Source organism: Salmo salar, chromosome ssa27, assembly GCF_905237065.1.
Source record: "Salmo salar chromosome ssa27, Ssal_v3.1, whole genome shotgun sequence".
Taxonomy (NCBI): domain Eukaryota; kingdom Metazoa; phylum Chordata; class Actinopteri; order Salmoniformes; family Salmonidae; genus Salmo; species Salmo salar.
Window position 1 is genome coordinate 2050131 of NC_059468.1, and position 20649 is coordinate 2070779.

Genomic DNA, 20649 nt, shown 5'->3' on the forward strand with positions numbered 1-20649 from the left:
GTTATAGATGAATAATACACAACAGAATAGAATTGGAACAAATGACACCTTACCCATAAGTCTATTCCATTTGTATGAGCCCAACCTAACTGGTCCACAGGTAGGGAAGGGTGGGGGCTAGCTTGAGGGCAGCTCCCCTACAGTCTGGTGACAGAAGCAACATATAAAAACACACAACTCTTATTAAATAGCATCATTTTAATATACCTTTGATTAGACATTAATACAGTGCTAAATTGTTGGCAACCTTAATTCACATTTGCTTGTGCGATAAGGCACATCTGTGAAACAAATGCACTGCCCAATTTCCAGGCACCATCTTGTTCTATCGCCATCTTGTTCTAAATTATAATCTTGAAATACATTGGGATCAGTGTTGTTGTCAATTACCACAGTAGGAACAGGTATCCATCGTACAGAAGGTCAATGTCAGAGTTTCTAATTGCCCAATAAAACATATGCTTAGCCAGAGAGAAAAAAAAAAAAAGGAATTCTAGTGCCTCTGCTTTCCTCGAGAAAGTTGATTTGAGATTAAGAAAGGAAATCCTTTTTCAAAAGAATGTGGCATGGGGACAGTTCAATCAATTATCACAATGGGGTGTAGCTAAGGCTGTGTCCCAAATGGCCCTCTATTCCCTATGTAGTGCACCGCTATTGACCATGGTTCTATTTGCTGTTTACAAAGTTTTGAATTGGGTGCCATTTTAGACGGAGCCTAAGTGACAGGTGTTCGTTTGGTTTGGAGGTTTAGACCCATCTCCTTTATAAAAAGCCTAGAACCTGACTGTTTGCTTTTGTCCATTTCATTCCATGAATTAACAGGTCTAATCTGCTTCAGAGTAATGTAGCCAAATGGCTTTAATACTACTGTGACCTACCACGCCTTGGTCAATCAGGATGACTAGGCTAACTCCCAAGTAAGGGGGACGAGAATTACTTTCTCCAGATTTGAAGTTGTCTAGAGTTCCAATAACAATGCAATTATATAGAAGCTTCATTGCCCTAGTTTGAGGATGCAAGGGTTGATGTCATTGAGACCCACAAAAATAATCCATTTAAAATGTATAACCTACATCATTCACAGTAGTATATTACTAGCAACAATAACAACAAGTGTGGCATGACTTTAGCTTGACTTTAGCCGCTGTTGTAGGTGAGGAGAGACAGTACTCTAAACTAGCTCACCCGGGCCTTTTGTAAGGAACACCGTTCAGGGCGAGTTCTTTCCTCACTCAAGCGATGCAGCTCTCGCTTCACCACCTGGGTAAGTTGGAATAAAAGGACAAAACAAAAGACAAATAATAATAATCATGGGACCAAAGGCATTTGATATTAGCATTTTGCTATGGAAAGACAGCAGGGCTTGAAGGGTCATTGCTACAGCAGCAGCACAGACATTACTTCTGATATATTGCTTTTTTTTTTTACTGTGTAATTGGGCCTCATGGTGTTTGAGAGGTGAGTTGCAACTGATCCAATGCCTTCAGGGAAGGGGAATGCATTGACATGATTAGCTGTTCTGGTCTTGATGTTGAGTCCAATGTAAAAGATTGAGGTAAAAAGAAAAAACAAATGCATCAGTATACAAATGTACAACTATTATGTTAATTTCCTTTATATATCTTTTAACTTTCATCAGATCATAAGAGGGTGGGATATCCTGGAAAATAAAGTGCTAATCTTTATTTGTGCTCTCTGTCATCCATTCTTTTGGTATGACAATTTCATTGTCTCTTGATTTATTCTTGGAGCAAAAAGCAGACAAAATCTTGTTTCAACTGTGAAATTTGAGGTAGGATTAGAAGTAGACTCAAATACTGAATGACACCATTGAATTTGAAGTTATCTGACAATTGAATGATACTCAACTGAGTTTTATTGAAATGGAACAAAGGTAAAAGTTATAAATACAAACATCAGAGAACAAACTGCTATGGCTTTTAAGGTAAGCCAAACCAAATTCTAAAGGGCAAGTTTAAAGAAAACATAGGAAGTTATATAATAATATCAGTTTTAAAAAACACAATTGATCTACCTCTAGAAATGCTAGACATACACTTTCAACGTTACAAAACGTTTAAATTCTCTCCTTCCTGTGGATTTTCTCCATCACGGCAAAAATGTTTTATATGAAGCTCTAGCCATAAGCAACTATTTACAAGCAAGTCCCTATGCTACTGTTAGAAAACAGAAATAAGGGAAACACAGGTAGGGGAGGGAGGGGCTTGGACACAAACTTTCCTGCAAGGCAATATCATGATTTTAACAGCCTCTCAGACTTTGAAAATTAAATGTCCACATTTAAAATGCTCATTGTTGGCTTTAAAAGAAACAAACAAAATGTTGGAAGGTAAAAGTGATGTGCGTTTTAAGACATACGTCCCATGTAACCGTAAGAAATGATTCAGCAAAATGGTTACATTGACATCTTCAGGCCAAAATGCTATTCCAGCCAATCATGTTGTGCCAATTCTGGGGGGGTGTCCATTTTTTCTCTCTCAGTGAAATATTTTTCCCCATGAAGGGATAAAAAAAAAAGAACGAGAAAAAAAAAGGGAAAAAAAAGTGTTGCCAAACTCCTTACGTTTTTTTTCTGTCTTTTTATTTTGCCAAATAATGATTTTGACACGTCTACTTCCACTGCTGCCCATAAGAATCCTGTGAAAACTCCAGGGTGTCATTACTGTAACCATAGTTACCGGAATAGTCGGCCCCTTGCTGCAGGGGCTGCTGGGCGATGGGCTGAGACCCCCAGTTCTGCTGGTTGGTCTGCCGGCGTTTGGAGTCAGGCTGGTTGAAGACGTCCGCCTTCCTCTTCCCTCCCACATTGCCCCCGCGGTTCCCCCTGGCTCCTCGGGTACCGCGGCCCCTCTGTGGCTGGAAGGGTCCACCCCGGCCTCCTCTGCCACCCCTGGGCCCTCCGACTGGTGGCCCCCTCTGGGCATAGCCCCCTCGGCTTCGTGTGAGTGGTGCTCCGCGGGCCCTGGGTGGGGGCGGACCTCCCCTGCTTGGCCGGCTGCCACGGCCCCTCATGCTGTACACGTCGTCGTAACCGTAGTAGGGGTCCTCGTAACCCCCACGGTAGTCGTGATAGTCATAGTAGTCATCGTAGTAGTCCTCGTAGCTGTAGTAGTCTGGGGGGTAGGCAGCATAGCCTCCGCGGCCACCACGGCCCCTGCCCCTACCTGGTGGAGGCATGCGTGGCGGTGGGTAGTAGTAATAGTCATCATACCTGCAGAATACAGGAACAACATATCAGCTTCAATGTAATCCCATGATGGGAGATCTACTCAATTAGATAATAGAAATTAGTCAAGCACAGTCTCTCTCTGTGGCCTCACCCTGGGTTTCTGGTGGTCTGGCGATGAGCCTGCCGCTCTTTCCTCTTCTTGTCTGGGGGCTTGGCTAGGACTATCTCAATCCCCTCTCCCCCAAGCTCCTTCCCATTCATTTCTGCCATTGCCTGAGAAAAGCAGCAACAATGTTAACACATACGAAGCAAGGTAAAAAAAAAAAAAACACAAAAACAGGAGCATGTTTTTACTGAGAGTAACCCACCTTCACAGCTGCGTCCCTGTCCTCAAAGTGGACAAAGGCATAGTCTTTGAGCTTCTTCACCCGCTCCAACTTTCCAAACGCAGAGAAGGTCTTCTCCAGTAGCTCTTCTGTGACCGGGATGGCCAGCTTCCTGACAAACAGGACTTTCACCTGATGACATGCAAACATTACAATTCAACTCCATATTGATCTCAGTTTATGCAGAAAGAGGTTATTGTAAGATAAGAAAAATGAAAGTGAGTGTGATTGTGAGAGAGCGAGCCAGGACTCACCTTAGCCATGACATCCGGATCGGGTTCAGCGACCGGATCGGCCCACTCAACAGTGACCGGGTTCCCCCACACCTTCACCTTGCCACTCATGAGGCGGCGGCGGGCCTGGGCTGCAGACTTGTGGTCCTCGTACTCCAGGAAACAGAAGCCACGATTCTTCTTCTTGTCGTCAGGCTGGTGGTAGAGAATCACTTCCTGAAGCCCCTCTGGAGGAAGAGCGAGAGACCTGCGTCACATGACTGATATCTGACTAATGATAAACCACAGAACATAAAACAACGTAAACCTAAATTGGGGTGTTTACAATTTCACTGACCTGTGACTTTGCCGAAGTCCTCCAATATGCTCTCTCTGGTCTTGTTCTTTGGGATTGATCCAACAAACAGGCGGTTGTTTGCTACAGATATGCACACTCCAAGGTACTTCCCAGACCGGATTTCATAGTTATCACACTGAAAACAAGAAGAGGAAAGATTGCTTTGCATGGTTGATATGGAAGCTGGAGAAGGTCCTATGATTGGTCCAAAATGAAATGTTGCGCTGGTTTCCCCAGACACAGATTAAGCCTAGCCCTAGACCACAAAAAAACCCAAACACATTCAATGGAGATTCTCTATTGAAAGTGATTTTTAGTCCAGGTCTAGGCTTCATCTGTGTCCGGGAAACCAGCCACTTGGTTCTCTGAAGATGAAGACTTGACTGAGTGCAGGGACTTACAAGTTTCACAGCCTCAGCTGCTGCATCCTTGCCGCAGAAGGTGATGAAGGCGTAGCCCCGGTTCTGACCCGACAGGGGGTCCATCATTAGCCTCAGGTCCCAGATAGGGCCCGCCTTTTCAAACAGTGGCACCAGCTCGTCTTCATACAGATCTCTGGGGATCTTTCCCACAAACACCTGAATTCAGAAAACAGAGACTAGATCAGTGAGGGTTCCACAATGTGATCGGATGAGCTCCTTTGATACTTCAGCAGGGGAAGACTGCTGTAGTGTTGCTGTAAATTTCTCTGGTGACATCCTTGGGGCCACAGTCTTTCAAACGCCGCTCTCTTCTCTACATCCGTCAAAGGCTTTACCACGATGACCCTTTCAAATAATGTTACATCTCCGGCAGCTTTACCTCAGTTCCAATCCCAGGCTGTCCTCCTTGGAACACTTCCTCTGGTGGAGGCCCGCCGTATTTCCTCTGTCCCGTAGTTACGTCCAGGGTGTATCCTGTCCGCTCCAGCAGAGCCTGGGGAACACGTAGACTTCAGCATAACCACTACATCACATGAGCGAGAACACACACACACACTAAAGCTCCCAAAAATCCCATGACAGAAACTTCCCACTGGGCACAAACTGGTTAAAGCAACGTTGTTTCAAAGTAATTTGTCAACAGTGACGTGGAAAATACAAGTTTGAGGGCGAAATTTCAAAACCACAGGATTGTCACCATGGTTACAAATTTTCAACATGTATAAAAAGTGTTGAATCTGCATCTTTCAAACATGTCAGATCTTCAACGTTATATCCACTTTAAGAAAGAAAAAAACGAAATGCTGGGAAGCACCTCATATGGGAAAGTTGGTCTCTCTACAGTACAAAAAAATAAGAGCGTCTGGATAAGAGCGTCTGCTAAATGACTAAAATGTAAAATGTACAGCTATCCCATTGGGTCTCCCATGAAGGGTGTTAACATCTTACATCTAGACGTTCCGCTAGCGGAACACCTGCTCCAATATCCAATGATAGGCGTGGCGCGAAATACAAACTCCTCGAAAATCCGAAAACTTCAATTGTTCAAACATATGACTATTTTACACCATTTTAAAGACAAGACTCTCCTTTATCTAACCACACTGTCCGATTTCAAAAAGGCTTTACAGCGAAAGCAAAACATTAGATTATGTCAGCAGAGTACCCAGCCAGAAATAATCAGACACCCATTTTTCAAGCTAGCATATAATGTCACAAAAAACATAACCACAGCTAAATGCAGCACTAACCTTTGATGATCTTCATCAGATGACAACCCTAGGACATTATGTTATACAATACATGCATGTTTTGTTCAATCAAGTTCATATTTATATCAAAAACCAGCTTTTTACATTAGCATGTGACGTTCAGAACTAGAATACTAGATACAGAACTCCTCTATGCACTCGATATGTCCGACTTTAAAATAGCTTTTTGGTGAAAGCACATTTTGCAATATTCTAAGTACATAGCCCAGGCATCACGGGCTAGATATTTTGCCTGTTAGGGCTAGGGCGCAGTATTGACACGGCTGGAAAAAAAACATACCCGATTTAATCTGGTTACCACTCCTACCCAGTAACTAGAATATGCATATACTTATTACATATGGATAGAAAACACCCTAAAGTTTCTAAAACTGTTTGAATGGTGTCTGTGAGTATAACAGAACTCAAATGGCAGGTCAAAACCTGAGAGATTCCTTTACAGGAAGTGGCCTGTCTGACCATTTCTTGAACTTCTTTTCCATCTCTATCATTTACTAAGGATCTCTGCTCTAACGTGACAGTTCCCACGTCGTCCATAGGCGCTCAGAGCCCGGGAAAAAACAGAATGTCGTCATTCCAGCCCCAGGCTGAAACACATTATCGCCTTTCTCAAGTGGCCGATCAAGGGACTCTGGGCTTATGCGCGTGACCCGACCGCCCCGCCTTTGGGATTTTTTTCCTCTGTTTGCCGAAAAGGAGATTCCCTGTCGGAATATTATCGCTTTTCTACGAGAAAAATGGCGTAAAAATTGATTTTAAACAGCGGTTGACATGCTTCGAAGTACGGTAATGGAATATTTAGAATTTTATTGTCACGAATTGCGCCATGCGCGCGACACTTCTTTACTATTTCGGATAGTGTCTGGAACCCACGAACAAAACGCCGCTATTCGGATATAACAATGGATTATTTTGGACCAAACCAACATTTGTTATTGAAGTAGCAGTCCTGGGTGTGCATTCTGACGAAGACAACAAAAGGTAATCAAACTTTTATAATAGTAAATATGATTATGGTGAGTGCTATGGTGGCTATCCGGGCAATTTTTGGCTTTTTAAGCCCGACAACAAGCCATCCTCAACAAGGTTGGAAAGTGACAGTGAAGATGAGGCCTCAGAGTCTGATGTTCAAGAGGTGGACATTGAGGACGTCCAGGGTGAAGACATGGAAGCCTGAGAGGAAGGCAACCAAAGCTTTAGTTTCTAGACTATCATTTTACATTTTTGGGAGATGCGATGGATCATTGGGGATCATTTAATATTCCCTTTTGTTGTTCAGTGAAATCATCCCATGTGAAGAGTCTATTCATTCAATTAAAGTTTATGGTTTATGTTTCTGTCTCCATATGATACGGTAAATATATCCAATGCAAAAAACCATCTACATTTATATGGTATTAATTCTAGAGGTCGACCGATTAAATCGGAATGGCCGATTAATTAGGGCCGATTTCAAGTTCTCATAACAATCTGTAATCAGTATTTATGGACACCGATTTGCCGATTTAAAAAAAAATGGTATAAAAATAAAATGTATACACCTTTATTTAACTAGGCAAGTCAGTTAAGAACACATTTTTATTTTCAATGACGGCCTAGGAACGGTGGGTTAACTGCCTTGTTCAGGGGCAGAACGACAGATTTTTACCTTGTCAGCTCGGGGATTCGTTTTTGCAACCTTCCGGTTACTAGTCCAACGCTCTAACCACCTGCCTTACATTGCACTCCACGAGGAGCCTGCATGGCAGGCTGACTACCTGTTACGCGAGGGCAGCAATAAGCCAAGGAAAGTTGCTAGGTAGCATTAAACTTATCTTATAAAAACAATCAATCAATCTTAACATAATCACTAGTTAACTACACATGGTTGATGAAATTACAAGTTAATCTAGCGTGTCCTGCGTTTGCATATACTCGATGTGTTGCCTGTTAATTTCTCATTGAATCACAGCCTACTTCGACAAACGGGTGATGATTTAACCTGTTGGCTATAGCCGTTCCACTAGCGGAACACCAACATCCAATGGAACAGCAGGGCGCGAAATACAAAACATCAAAAATCTAATAATTTCAATTTCTCAAACATACGACTATTTCACCCCATTTTAAAAATAAACTTCTCCTTAATGTAACCACATTGTCCGATTTCAAAAAGGCTTTACAGCGAAAGCAAAACGTTAGATTATGCTAGGAGAGAACATAGACAAAAATAACCACACAGCCATTTTCCAAGCAAGGAGATATGTCACGTCACAAAAACTCAAAACACAGCTAAATGAAGCACTAACTTTTGACGATCTTCATCAGATGACACTCCTAGAACATCATGTTACACAATACATGTATGTTTTGTTCGATAAAGTTCATATTTATATCCAAAAACAGCATTTTACATTGGCGCGTGATGTTCAGAAAATCTATTCCCACAAAACTTCCGGTGAATGTACACAACAATTTACAAAAATACTCATCATAAATGTTGACAAAATACAAAAATTATTTTAAGAATTATAGATACAGTACTCCTTTATGCAACCGCTGTGTCAGATTTTAAAATAGCTTTTCAGGGGAAAGCACATTTTTCAATATTCTGAGTACATAGCTCGCCATCAAAGCAAGCTATACAGACACCCGCCAAGTTCTGGGGTCAACTAAACTCAGAATTAGTATTATAAATATTCTCTTACCTTTGCTGATCATCAGAATGCACTCCCAGGACTGCTACTTCCACAATAAATGTTTTTTGTTCAAAATAATCCATATTTATGTCCAAATACCTCCATTTTGTTAGTGCGTTCAGGTCACAATACAAAGGCATAACGCGCGAGCGCAATTCGAGACACAAAAAGTCAAAATGTTACATTACCGTTCTTAGAAGCATGTCAGACGTTGTTTACGATCAATCTTTATGCTATTTTTAACGTAAAAATGCGATAATATTCCAACCGGACAATAGCATATTCATTCAAGAAGAAAAAGGAAAGGCGCGCTCGCAGGAACGCGCATTACCAATCCCTTTGTCCCCAGGCAGTCCACTCATTGACTGAGCTCCTTTTCTCTGCCCAGTTTCAGGAGATGGATGAAAAAAACTTTCTGAAGGCTTTTGACAGCCAATTGAAGCCTTAGGAAGTGCAACGTGACCCCACAGACACTGTAGTTTCGATAGGGATTAGAAAGAACTACAATTCTCAGGTCTCCCACTTCCTGGTTGAATTTTTCTCAGGTTTTTGCCTGCCATATGAGATCTGTTATACTCACAGACACCATTCAAACAGTTTTAGAAACTTCAGAGTGTTTTCTATCCAAATCTACTAATAATATGCATATTATAGTTTCTGGGCCAGAGTAGTAACCAGTTTAATTTGGGTACGTTTTTCATCCGGCCATGAAAATACTGCCCCCTATAGCGAAGAGGTTTAAACTAGCGCATTTGCGGAAAAAAAAGCACTGTTGTTGCACCAATGTACCTAACCATAAACATCAATACCTTTCTTTAAAATCAATACACAAGTATATATTTTTAAACCTGAATATTTAGTTAATATTGCCTGCTAACATGAATTTCTTATAACTAGGGAAGTTGTGTCACTTCTCTTGCATTCCATGCAAGCAGTCAGGGTATATGCAGCAGTTTGGGCCACCTGGCTCATTGCAAACTGTGTGAAGTCCATTTATTCCTAACAAAGGCCGTAATTAATTATGACATAACATTGAAGGTTGTACAATGTAACAGCAATATTTAGACTTAGGGATGCCATCCGTTAGATAAAATACGGAAAGGTTCCGTATTTCACTGAAAGAATAAACGTTTTGTTTTCGAAATGATAGTTTCCGGATTCGACCATTTTAATGACCAAAGGCTCGTATTTGTGTGTTATTATGTTATAATTAAGTCTATGATTTGATAGAGCAGTCTGATTGAGCGATGGTAGGCACCAGCAGGCTCGTTAGCATTCATTCAAACAGCACTTTCATGTGTTTGCCAGCAGCTCTTCGCAATACTTCAAGCATTGTGCTGTTTATGACTTCAAGCCTATCAACTCCCGAGATTAGGCTGGTGTAACCGATGTGAAATGGCTAGCTAGTTGGCGGGGTGCACGCTAATAGCGTTTCAAATGTCACTTGCTCTGAGACTTGGAGTAGTTGTTCCCCTTGCTCTGCATGGGTAACGCAGCTTCGAGGGTGGCTGTTGTCGATGTGTTCCTGGTTCGATTCCAGGTAGGAGTGAGGAGAGGGAAGGAAGCTATACTGAACCCAAAAAATGTGATCATATCACTGCAGTGCTAGCCTCCCTACACTGGCTTCCTGTTAAGGCAAGGGCTGATTTCAAGGTTTTACTGCTAACCTACAAAGCATTACATGGGCTTGCTCCTACCTATCTTTCCGATTTGGTCCTGCCGTACATACCTACACGTATGCTACGGTCACAAGACGCGGGCCTCCTAATTGTTCCTAGAATTTCTAAGCAAACAGCTGGAGGCAGGGCTTTCTCCTATAGAGCTCCATTTTTATGGAATAGTCTGCCTACCCATGTGAGAGACGCAGACTCAGTCTCAACCTTTAAGTCTTTACTGAAGACATCTCTTCAGTAGGTCCTATGATTGAGTGTAGTCTGGCCCAGGGGTGTGAAGGTGAACGGAAAGGATGGAGCAACGAACCGCCCTTGCTGTCTCTGCCTGGCCGGTTTCCCCTCTTTCCACTGGGATTCTCTGCCTCTACCCCTATTACAGGGGCTGAGTCACTGGCTTTGTGGTGTTCTCCATGCCGTCCCTGGGAGGGGTGCGTCACTTGAGTGGGTTGAGTCACTGACGTGGTCTTCCTGTCTGGGTTGGCGCCCCCCCTTGGGTTGTGCCGTGGCGGAGATCTTTGTGGGCTATACTCGGCCTTGTCTCGGGATGGTATGTTGGTGGTTGGAGATATCCCTCCAGTGGTGTGGGGGCTGTGCTTTGGCAAAGTGGGTCGGGATATATATCCTACCCGTTTGGCCCTGCCCGGGGGTTTCATCGGATGGGGCCACAGTGTCTCCTGACCCCTCCTGTCTCAGCCTCCAGTATTTATGTTGCAGTAGTTTATGTGTCGGGGGGCTAGGGTCAGTCTGTCACATCTGGTGTATTTCTCTTGTCTTTTCCCTTTTCCGGTGTCCTGTGTGAATTTAAATATGCTCTAATTCTCCCTTTTTCTCTTTCTTTCTTTCTCTCTCTCGGAGGACCTGAGCCCTAGGACCATGCCTCAGGACTACCTGGCTTGATGACTCCTTGCTATCCCCAGTTCACCTGGCCGTGCTGCTGCTCCAGGTCCATCTGTTCTGCCTGTGGCTATGGAACCCTGACCTATTCACCGGACGTGCTACCTGTCCTAGACCTGCTGGAACACTGACCTGTTCACCGGACGTGCTACCTGTCCCAGACCTGCTGTTTTCAACTCTCTAGAGACAGCAGCAGCGGTAGAGATACTCTCAAAGATCGGCTATGAAAAAGCCAACTGACACTTACTCTTGTGTTACTGACTTGTTGCACCCTCGACAACTACTATGATTATTATTATTTGACCATGCTGGTCATTTATGAACATTTGAACATCTTGGCCATGTGCTGTTATAATCTCCACCCGGCACAGCCAGAAGAGGACTGGCCACCCCTCATAGGCTGGGTTTCTGTACAGCACTTTGAGATATCAGCTGATGTAAGAAGGGCTATATAAATACATTTGATTTACACTGGCAATACTAAAGTGCCTATAAGAACATCCAATAGTCAAAGGTATATGAAATACAAATCGTATAGAGAGAAATAGTCCTATAATTCCTATAATAACTACAACCTAAAACTTCTTACCTGGGAATTTTGAAGACTCGTGTTAAAAGGAACCACCAGCTTTCATATGATCTCATGTTCTGAGCAAGGAACTTAAATGTTAGCTTTTTTTACATGGCACATATTGCACTTTTATTTTCTTCTCCAACACTTTGTTCTTGCATTATTTAAACCAAATTGAACATGTTTCATTATTTATTTGAGGCTCAATATTTTGATGTATTATATTAAGTTAAAATAAGTGTTCATTCAGTATTGTTGCAATTGTCATTATTACAAAAAATAATAAAAAACAACAACAATTTAAATAAAGAATCTGCCGATTGATCGGTATCGGCCTTTTTTGGTCCTCCAATAATCGGTATCGGCGTTGAAAAATCATAATCGGTCGACCTCCAATTAATTCCCATATATATATTCCAGTTAATTCCCATATATTCCCACAGAAGGTTTCCACCTCTGAATATTTCCCAAAATGTACAAACCTATGCAGCAGAGAGAACAGCCTATGACTAGGGTGGCTGGAGTCTGACACAGCCTGGTATAGAGGTCCTGGATGGCAGTGATCCTGGGCCGTACGCACTACCCTCTATGAGGCCGACCAGTTGCCATACCAGGCGGTGATGGAACCAGTCAGGATGCTCTCGATGGTGCAGCTGTAGAACCTTTGGCGAGTCAGTTTAAAGGCCTCTTTAGTGTCCTAAGTTTTCATAACTGTGACCTTAACCTGTTGGGGCTAGGGGGCAGTATTTGCACGGCCGGATAAAAAAAACGTACCCCATTTAAACTGGTTACTACTCTTGCCCAGAAACGAGAATATGCATATAATTGTTTGATTTGGATAGAAAACACCCTAAAGTTTCTAAAACTGTTTGAATGGTGTCTGTGAGTATAACAGAACTCATATGGCAGGCCAAAACCTGAGAAGGTTCCATACAGGAAGTGCCCCGTCTGACAATTTGTTCTCCTTCTGTGGCATCTCTATCAAAAATACAGCATCTCTGCTGTAACATGACATTTTCTAAGGCTTCCATTGGCTCTCAGAAGGCGCCAGAAAGTGGAATGACGTCTCTCCAGTCTCTGGGCGAAAAACAGCAGGAGATTTTGTGAGTGGTCAGGCTGAGAACATTGACACGGGAGATGCGTGTTCATGTGAATTCTCCATGTTTTTCTTTCTCTCTTTGAATGAATACAACGTCGCCCGGTTGGAATATTATCGCTATTTTACGAGAAATCGCATAAAAATTGATTTTAAACAGCGTTTGACATGCTTCGAAGTACGGTAATGGAATATTTGGAATTTTTTGGGTCACCCTTCGGATACTGACCTGAACGCACGAACAAAACGGCGCTATTTCAATATAACTATGGATTATTTCGAACCAAAACAACATTTGTTGTTGAAGTAGAAGTCCTGGGAGTGCATTCTAACGAAGAACAGCAAAGGTAATCAAATTTTTGTTATAGTAAATCTGAGTTTGGTGAGGGCCAAACTTGGTGGGTGTCAAATTAGCTAGCCGTGATATCTACTCAGAATATTGCAAAATGTGCTTTCGCCGAAAAGCTATTTTAAAATCTGACACCGCGATTGCATAAAGGAGTTCTGTATCTATAATTCTTTAAATAATTGTTATGTATTTTGTGAATGTTTTATGCTGAGTAATTAAGTAAATTCACCGGAAGTTTGCGGTGTGTATGCTAGTTCTGAACATCACATGCTAATGTAAAAAGCTGGTTTTTGATATAAATATGAACTTGATTGAACAAAACATGCATGTATTGTATAAGATAATGTCCTAGGAGTGTCATCTGATGAAGATCATCAAAGGTTAGTGCTGCATTTAGCTGTGGTTTTGGTTTTTGTGACATATATGCTTGCTTTGCAAATGGCTGTGTGATTATTTTTGGCAGGGTACTCTCCTGACATAATCTAAATGTTTTGCTTTCGCTGTAAAGCCTTTTTGAAATCGGACAATGTGGTTAGATTAACGAGAGTCTTGTCTTTAAAATGGTGTCAAATATTCATATGTTTGAGAAATTGAAGTTATAGCATTTTTGAGGTATTTGTATTTCGCGCCACGCAATTCCATGGTTGACTAGGCTGGGACTGGCCCAGGGAGGTTAATTGCCTACCGTCTGTAAGCTGTAAGTGTCTTATCGACCGTTCCACAGGCTCATTAATTGTTTATGGTTCATTGAACAAGCATGGGAAACAGTGTTTAAACCCTTTACAATGAAGATCTGTGAAGTTATTTGGATTTTTACAAATGATCTGAACGACTAGGGTCCTGAAAAAGGAACGTTTCTTTTTTTGCTGAGTTTATATTATCAGATGTGCCATTAGCAATAAACATGATCAACTGTAGCGGCATAGTGGCTATAAATACATAGGCTGAAGCATGGGGTTTGTAACGGTCGTCGTATGTAGTGGACCAAGGCGCAGCGGGTTGAGTGCTCATAGTGACTTTATTTAACACTGAACAAACAAAACAAGAACACGATCGAACGAACAGGATTGCAGGCTAAACACACAGCTATGCAACAACAACTTCCCACAAAGGGACAGGTGAAAACAGGGCTACTTAAGTATGACTCTCAATCAGTAACAACGATGTACAGCTGTTCCTGATTGAGAGCCATACCAGGCCAACAAAGAAATACACAACATAGACAGAACATAGAGATACGAAATATAGAACATAACCCAAAAACCCCAGAATACTCTAACCAAACACCCCTCTACATAAACACATATACTAACACACCCTGAACCACATAAAACAAATACCCCCCTGCCACATCCTGACCAAACTACTATAACAAATAACCCCTTTACTGGTCAGAACGTGACAGTAGTACCCCCCCCCCCTGACCCCTCTACATAAACACCCCTCTACATAAACACATATACTAACACACCCCGAACCACATAAAACAAATACCCCCCTGACCAAACAACAATAACAAATAACCCCTTTACTGGTCAGAACGTGACAGGGTTTGTCAATCTGCATTTATCCCATTGGACCACATCCCAGGGATTTTTCTGCATAGAAAAACGTTCAATGTAAACTTAAACGACTAAAACCAGATAGAGTACGTAGAAAATATGAAGGACTTATATACACATACTTTTTTTTATAAATTATGTGGACACCCCTTCAAATGAGTGGATTCGGTTATTTAAGCCACACCTGTTGCTGACAGATGTATAAAAATTTTGCACACAGCCATGCAATCTCCATCGACAAACTATTTGGCAGTAGAACAGCCTTACTGAAGAGCTCAGTGACTTTCAACGTGGCACAGTCATAGCATGCCACCTTTCCAACAAGTCAGTTAGTCAGATTTCTCCCCAGCTAGAGCTTCCACGGTCAACTTTAAGTGCCGTTATTGTGAAGTGGAAACATAGGAGCAACAACAACTCAGCCGCGAAGTGGTTGGCCACACAAGCTAGCTCTCAATTCACTGCTTCATTGACTAGGTTTTTTGACCGGACAAAGATCCGTTTCAGATCGAAACGTAGTCAAAGAGGTGCATTGGGAGCTTAACCTCTTACATCTAGACGTTCCGCTAGCGGAACACCTGCTCCATTATCCAATGATGGGCGTGGCGCGAAATACAAACTCCTCTAAAATACAAAAACTTCAATTTTTCAAACATATGACTATTTCACAGCATTTTAAAGATAAGACTCTCCTTTATCTAACCACACTGTCCGATTTCAAAAAGGCTTTACAACGAAAGCAAAACATTAGATTATGTCAGCAGAGTACCAAGCCAGAAATAATCAGACACCCATTTTTCAAGCTAGCATATAATGTCACAAAAACCTAGAAGACAGCTAAATGCAACACTAACCTTTGATGATCTTCATCAGATGACAACCCTAGGACATTATGTTATACAATACATGCATGTTTTGTTCAATCAAGTTCATATTTATATCAAAAACCAGCTTTTTACATTAGCATGTGACGTTCAGAACTAGCATACCCCCCGCAAACTTCCGGGGAATTCGCTAACATTTTACTAAATTACTCACGATAAACGTTCACAAAAAGCATAACAATTATTTTAAGAATTATAGATACAGACCTCCTCTATGCACTCGATATGTCCGATTTTAAAATAGCTTTTTGGTGAAAGCACATTTTGCAATATTCTAAGTACATAGCCCAGGCATCACGGGCTAGTTATTTAGACACCCGGCAAGTTTAGCACTCACCAATATCAGCTTTACTATTATAAAAGTTTCATTACTTTTTCTTGTCTTCGTCAGAATGCACTCCCAGGACTGCTACTTCAATAACAAATGTTGGTTTGGTCCAAAATAATCCATCGTTATATCCGAATAGCGGCGTTTTGTTCGTGCGTCCCAGACACTATCTGAAATGGTAAATCAGGGTCGTGCGCATGGCGCAATTCGTGACAAAAAAAATATAAATATTCCATTACCGTACTTCGAAGCATGTCAACCGCTGTTTAAAATCCATTTTTATGCCATTTTTCTCGTAAAAAAGCGATAATATTCCGACCGGGAATCTCCTTTTAGCTAAACTGAGGAAAGTAAACAAAGCTTTCGGTCGACGCGGGCACGAGCCTGAGTCTCACAGTACTGTAACCAGCCACTACCCAAACGCGCTACTTTGTTTCAGCCAGAGCCTGCAAAGCCACGATTCAGCTTTTTACCGCCTTCTGAGACCCTATGGCAGCCGTAGGAAGTGTCACGGGACAGCTAAGATCCTCACTCTTCAATAAACAGAGACAAGAAGAACGACACCTTGTCAGACAGGCCACTTCCTGCCTGAAACCTTGTCAGGTTTTTGCCTGCCAAATGAGTTCTGTTATACTCACAGACACCATTCAAACAGTTTTAGAAACTTTGGAGTGTTTTCTATCCATATGTAATAAGTATATGCATATTCTAGTTACTGGGTAGGAGTGGTAACCAGATTAAATCGGGTATGTTTTTTATCCAGCCGTGAAAATACTGCCCCCTAGCCATAACAGGTTAAAGAGTGTCTACCTTTCTGTTCCTTACTAGCCCAGTACCTATGTTTTTAAGGAAGTGCATATGACCACAAACTTTTCTATAGGCCGCATAAAAATTGTCTGTCCTCAGTTGCAACACTCACTACCGAGTTCCAAACTGACTCTGGAAGCAACATCGGCACAAGAACTGGTCATCTGGAGCTTCACGAAATGGGTTTCCATGGCCGAGCAGCCGCACGCACACAAGCCTAAGATCACCATGCACAATGCCAAGCGTCGGCTGGAGTGATGTGAAGCTTGCCGCCACTGGCGCAGTGAAAATGCGTTCTCTGGAGTGATTAATCACACTTCACCATCTAGCAATCTGACGGACGAATCGGGGTTTGGCGAAAACCAGGAAACCTACCTGCCCGAATAAATAGTGTCAACTGTAAAGTTAGGTGGAGGAGGAATAATGGTCTGGGGCTGTTTTTCATGGTTCGGGCTAGGCCCCTTAGTTTCAGTGAAGGGAAATCTTAAGGCTACAGCATACAATGACATTCTAGATGATTCTATGCTTCCAACTTTGTGGTAACAGTTTGGGGCAGCCCCTTTCCTGTTTCAGCATGACAATGCCCCCATGCACAAAGTGAGGTCCATACAGAAATGGTTTGTTGAGATCAGTGTGGAAGAACTTGCCTGGCCTGCAGAGCCCTGACCTCAACCCCATCAAACACCTTTTGGATCAGTTGGAACGCCGACAGCGAGCCAGGCCTAATCGCCCAACATCAGTGCCCGAACTCACTAATGCTTGTAGCTGAATGGAAGCAAGTCCCCACAGCAATGTTACAACATATAGTGGAAAGCCTTCCCAGAAGAGTGGAGGCTGTTATAGCAGCAAAGGGGGGGGAGCAACTCCATATTAATGCCCATGATTTTGGAATAAGACGTTCGACGAGTAGGCGTCCATATACTTTTGGTCATGTTGTGTATTAAGATCATGTTTGAGAAATAATAAATCACCCAAATAAAAGCTATAGTCAGGGAGAATCAAAGATTTAAAAAATATGGCATTCAGGAGTATTTGTCATGGCCCCCATTTATTTTGTTATGTTTGAGTCACTCAGATAGGGACAGGGGATATCTAGTCAGTGCCACAACTGAATGCATTCAACCAAAAATGTTTCTTCCACATTTTACCCCAACCCCTCTAAACCAGAGAGATTATGGGGGCTGCCTTAATCAACGTCGTCGGTGTCCATATGTAGAATGGCAGGAAATTAGCTTTAAAATGTCAACTTTTTCACTTAGCCTCGCAGCAAAATGTGTTAAATTGTGAGAAATTAGCTCTAAAACAGCTCAATTGTATCACTGTAGTCAACAGGAGGGCCTCAAATGATAATTATTTACAATTGTTATTCACAAAGAGAAATATTTTGTGGTTTCTATTACAAAGTATGTCATTGCCCTTTTAAGACACCATTGACCCCTTTAGGCGCAGCAGATCTCTTAAACCATGCTTTAAACTCCGGTTGTAACTGCATTTTTCTTTACGATGGCACGCGCAATTGTACGAGTAAAGAAATAAACGTGGTAGCAATGGAAACCTGGAATCCCCTCTTTCTTAACAAAGGCTAAAGTGGCTTTCAAAAGTGCTCTCCCCCTCCCAATTGCCGAAAAAAAAAAAAAAAAGTGCATGGTCTGCTTGTAGGAATACATGTTTAACCCTCCCTGTGGGCCTCACGATAAATATTTATCCCGCATTGAACACAACAAGCAGACTAGGTAAACTATTCTACTACGGGGCTACAGTAGGCTACACAACACTGTTTGAGTTGAGCGCCACGGTGGTGCGCATTATAAAACTATTTCATTCCCTTTATTTGAACATCAGCAAACAATCATGCATGTCAGTTCAATACACAGTAACAGAGAAAATAAAATATTTGAAAATACATTTTGGATTTTTCTCTGTCTGTAGAACAGACATGCTTCTGTTGGCCTATTGGGCTAAGTCATTGCCAAACCAGCCCACCTAGAGATTTTTATTGTGGGTCTACACCAATCTCAAAAATGACCTCTCCAGAATCCATATGATGGAAATCCATCGCAGTGACAGAGAACTTTAACCCCTGCACACACAGAACAGGTTATATCTAAGCAACTGAATCAACATTCAAAAATATTAATCTTACCTTGATCTTGGACTCATCAGGCCCCTTGGTGGATTCTTGTACTTTATTTCCTTGCTTTTCCCTCTGTCTGTAAGTCTTCATGACTCCACAAAGGAAAGCACTTTTGTTCTGGAAAGCAAACCACGGCACAGTTGATTCATGTATTGGAGTTATGAGCAGAGGAAAATGTATAGACCCCTCCATGTCAACTTCTTAAGACTAATGATTCATCATCCAAACTGACTTGCATATATTCCCTTTCAATCTGCTTCCTCTGTAACTCACCTGCACATGGGACAGGTCACTTTCTTTGAACTGCAACAGTACAGACAGCGCTCCCTCTTCATTGAACTCCCGCAGAGCATCGATGGCCCTCTCATCCAGGTCAGCATACGCCACCAACCCTGGTGGTACAAGACAGATTCCTACCATTACAACCTGGCCTATCTTCACTTCATGGAACCTCGAGCAACATCACGCTTCTTTGGAAAATGGATTAGACTCAGCTATTGTCTGACAGATTCCCCACCGGTTGAGAATACGTTGTCGAGACTCTCTGCCACTTTCTGCGGCAGTCCGGCATCGATTAGTGTCTGGTAGTTCTCTGTGTGCTCGCATTCGGCGGTGACTTCCATAGGCTCCTCTTCCTCCCTCACCTGGGCAGAACTACCATTCACCTCGGCTGCAGCCATTTTCTTGAGAGAAAATAGACAATACAAAAACTGGATTTCAGTTAGAATGTTCCACATTAGAACATAGATTTGTTTCAGCTGCCTTTACAGATCAAGACATTAGCAACTTGTATGGAACAAACTTGAACTTTTCTAACATACATGTAACATGGCTTACATTTGGTCCTGCTGCAATAGTAACTTCTATTATTCTAAATAGTTCAGCTAGCTAGCTCACATTGGCAAAGATATTATAAATCCATTAGAAAAGTAAAACTATTCATTTTAATGCAGGCAACCATGAGGTCTGAAAGATCAAATACCTGGGGACAAGTGAACAATACGTTTATATCGCAGGCAAGCTAGCTAGTGAACGCCAACAGCCAGTAAACAAAACAAACAGTGATTAAACTAGCTAGCTGGTTTAACAAGCAGTTTTTTGTTGTTGTTGAAGCTAGCTTGGCTGGTGGTGTGTGTTTTTTGTCTAGCGCCGTCCCGCCCCCTTCCAATAGCTAGCTAGTTATTAGCTACATAGCTAGACAAATGCGACTGAATTCACATTTGTTAATATTTACAAACACAAAAACAAACATTTGGCTTTAGAAACACCAACATAAAAAAAACATAAAACCCTGTATCAAAGTTCATAAACTTAGCCGAGCAAATAGCTAACGTTAGCTAGCAGGGTTGGCTAAAGGCCTTGTTAGCTTGCTGGACACCTTTCAGAATTCAAACAAATCACCCGCCAAGAGGTGAAACACGAATAATTCGCAAACGCTTACCGATCTTCTCCAGGAAAATAACAGTATCGAAAAAATATATTTTGCAACAATTAACCAAAATAGTTATCCAATATGAATAGTATGGTTGAGTCTACCCACGAGACAGTTAGACTGTCCAGTCGCTCGCAAAACACCAGCACCACTCTGCGACGAAAAAGTACGCATCAACCTAACGATAGCCCCTTACAATCGTAACCAATCGAAGTGGTTAGTCAGGGATTGACATGACTTTCAACCAATAAAAAGTCCCAAATTCAAATTTATGAGAATACATTCGGATTTCGACCCTGCACGATGTGATTGAACTACAGCATAAACGTACTGAACGGAATGAGTGAAAACAAATTATGTGCCGATTTAGTTACCAAAGCTTGGCGATGGACATCAGATTTATTT

The 20649-nt window shown here is 42.0% G+C and overlaps 1 protein-coding gene across 2 annotated transcripts; it reads right to left on the bottom strand.

Annotated features, from left to right (window-relative positions):
• Nucleotides 1–1835: 1835 nt before the first annotated feature.
• On the bottom strand, nt 1836–20479 carry LOC106588192 (heterogeneous nuclear ribonucleoprotein R). 2 transcript variants are annotated; one of them, XM_014176938.2, is made up of 11 exons: nt 20254–20479; nt 19330–19522; nt 19086–19204; nt 18822–18929; nt 4948–5061; nt 4548–4724; nt 4147–4282; nt 3831–4036; nt 3559–3708; nt 3342–3463; nt 1836–3232 (listed from the first exon to the last, which is right to left on the bottom strand). In XM_014176938.2, exons 2-11 carry the CDS (start codon nt 19490–19492, stop codon nt 2632–2634), a joined length of 1896 nt encoding a protein of 631 aa, XP_014032413.1. In that variant the 5' UTR covers nt 19493–19522; nt 20254–20479; the 3' UTR covers nt 1836–2631. The 2 variants fall into 2 exon arrangements, with proteins under 2 accessions (XP_014032413.1, XP_014032412.1); XM_014176937.1 differs by having other exon boundaries at nt 19330–19495; nt 20254–20423.
• Between the last annotated feature and the right edge of the window lie 170 nt (nt 20480–20649).

What these genes read in the sequence shown, in the direction of transcription:
- LOC106588192 (XM_014176938.2), bottom strand. Translation starts at nt 19,492, where the DNA reads ATGGCTGCAGCCGAGGTGAATGGTAGTTCTGCCCAGGTGAGGGAGGAA. An exon ending in GTGACCTGTCCCATGTGCAG is followed by an intron (nt 18,930 to 19,085) that starts GTGAGTTACAGA and finishes TTTGCTTTCCAG; the next exon opens with AACAAAAGTGCTTTCCTTTG. An exon ending in ACAGGGACGCAGCTGTGAAG is followed by an intron (nt 3,464 to 3,558) that starts GTGGGTTACTCT and finishes TGCTTTTCTCAG; the next exon opens with GCAATGGCAGAAATGAATGG.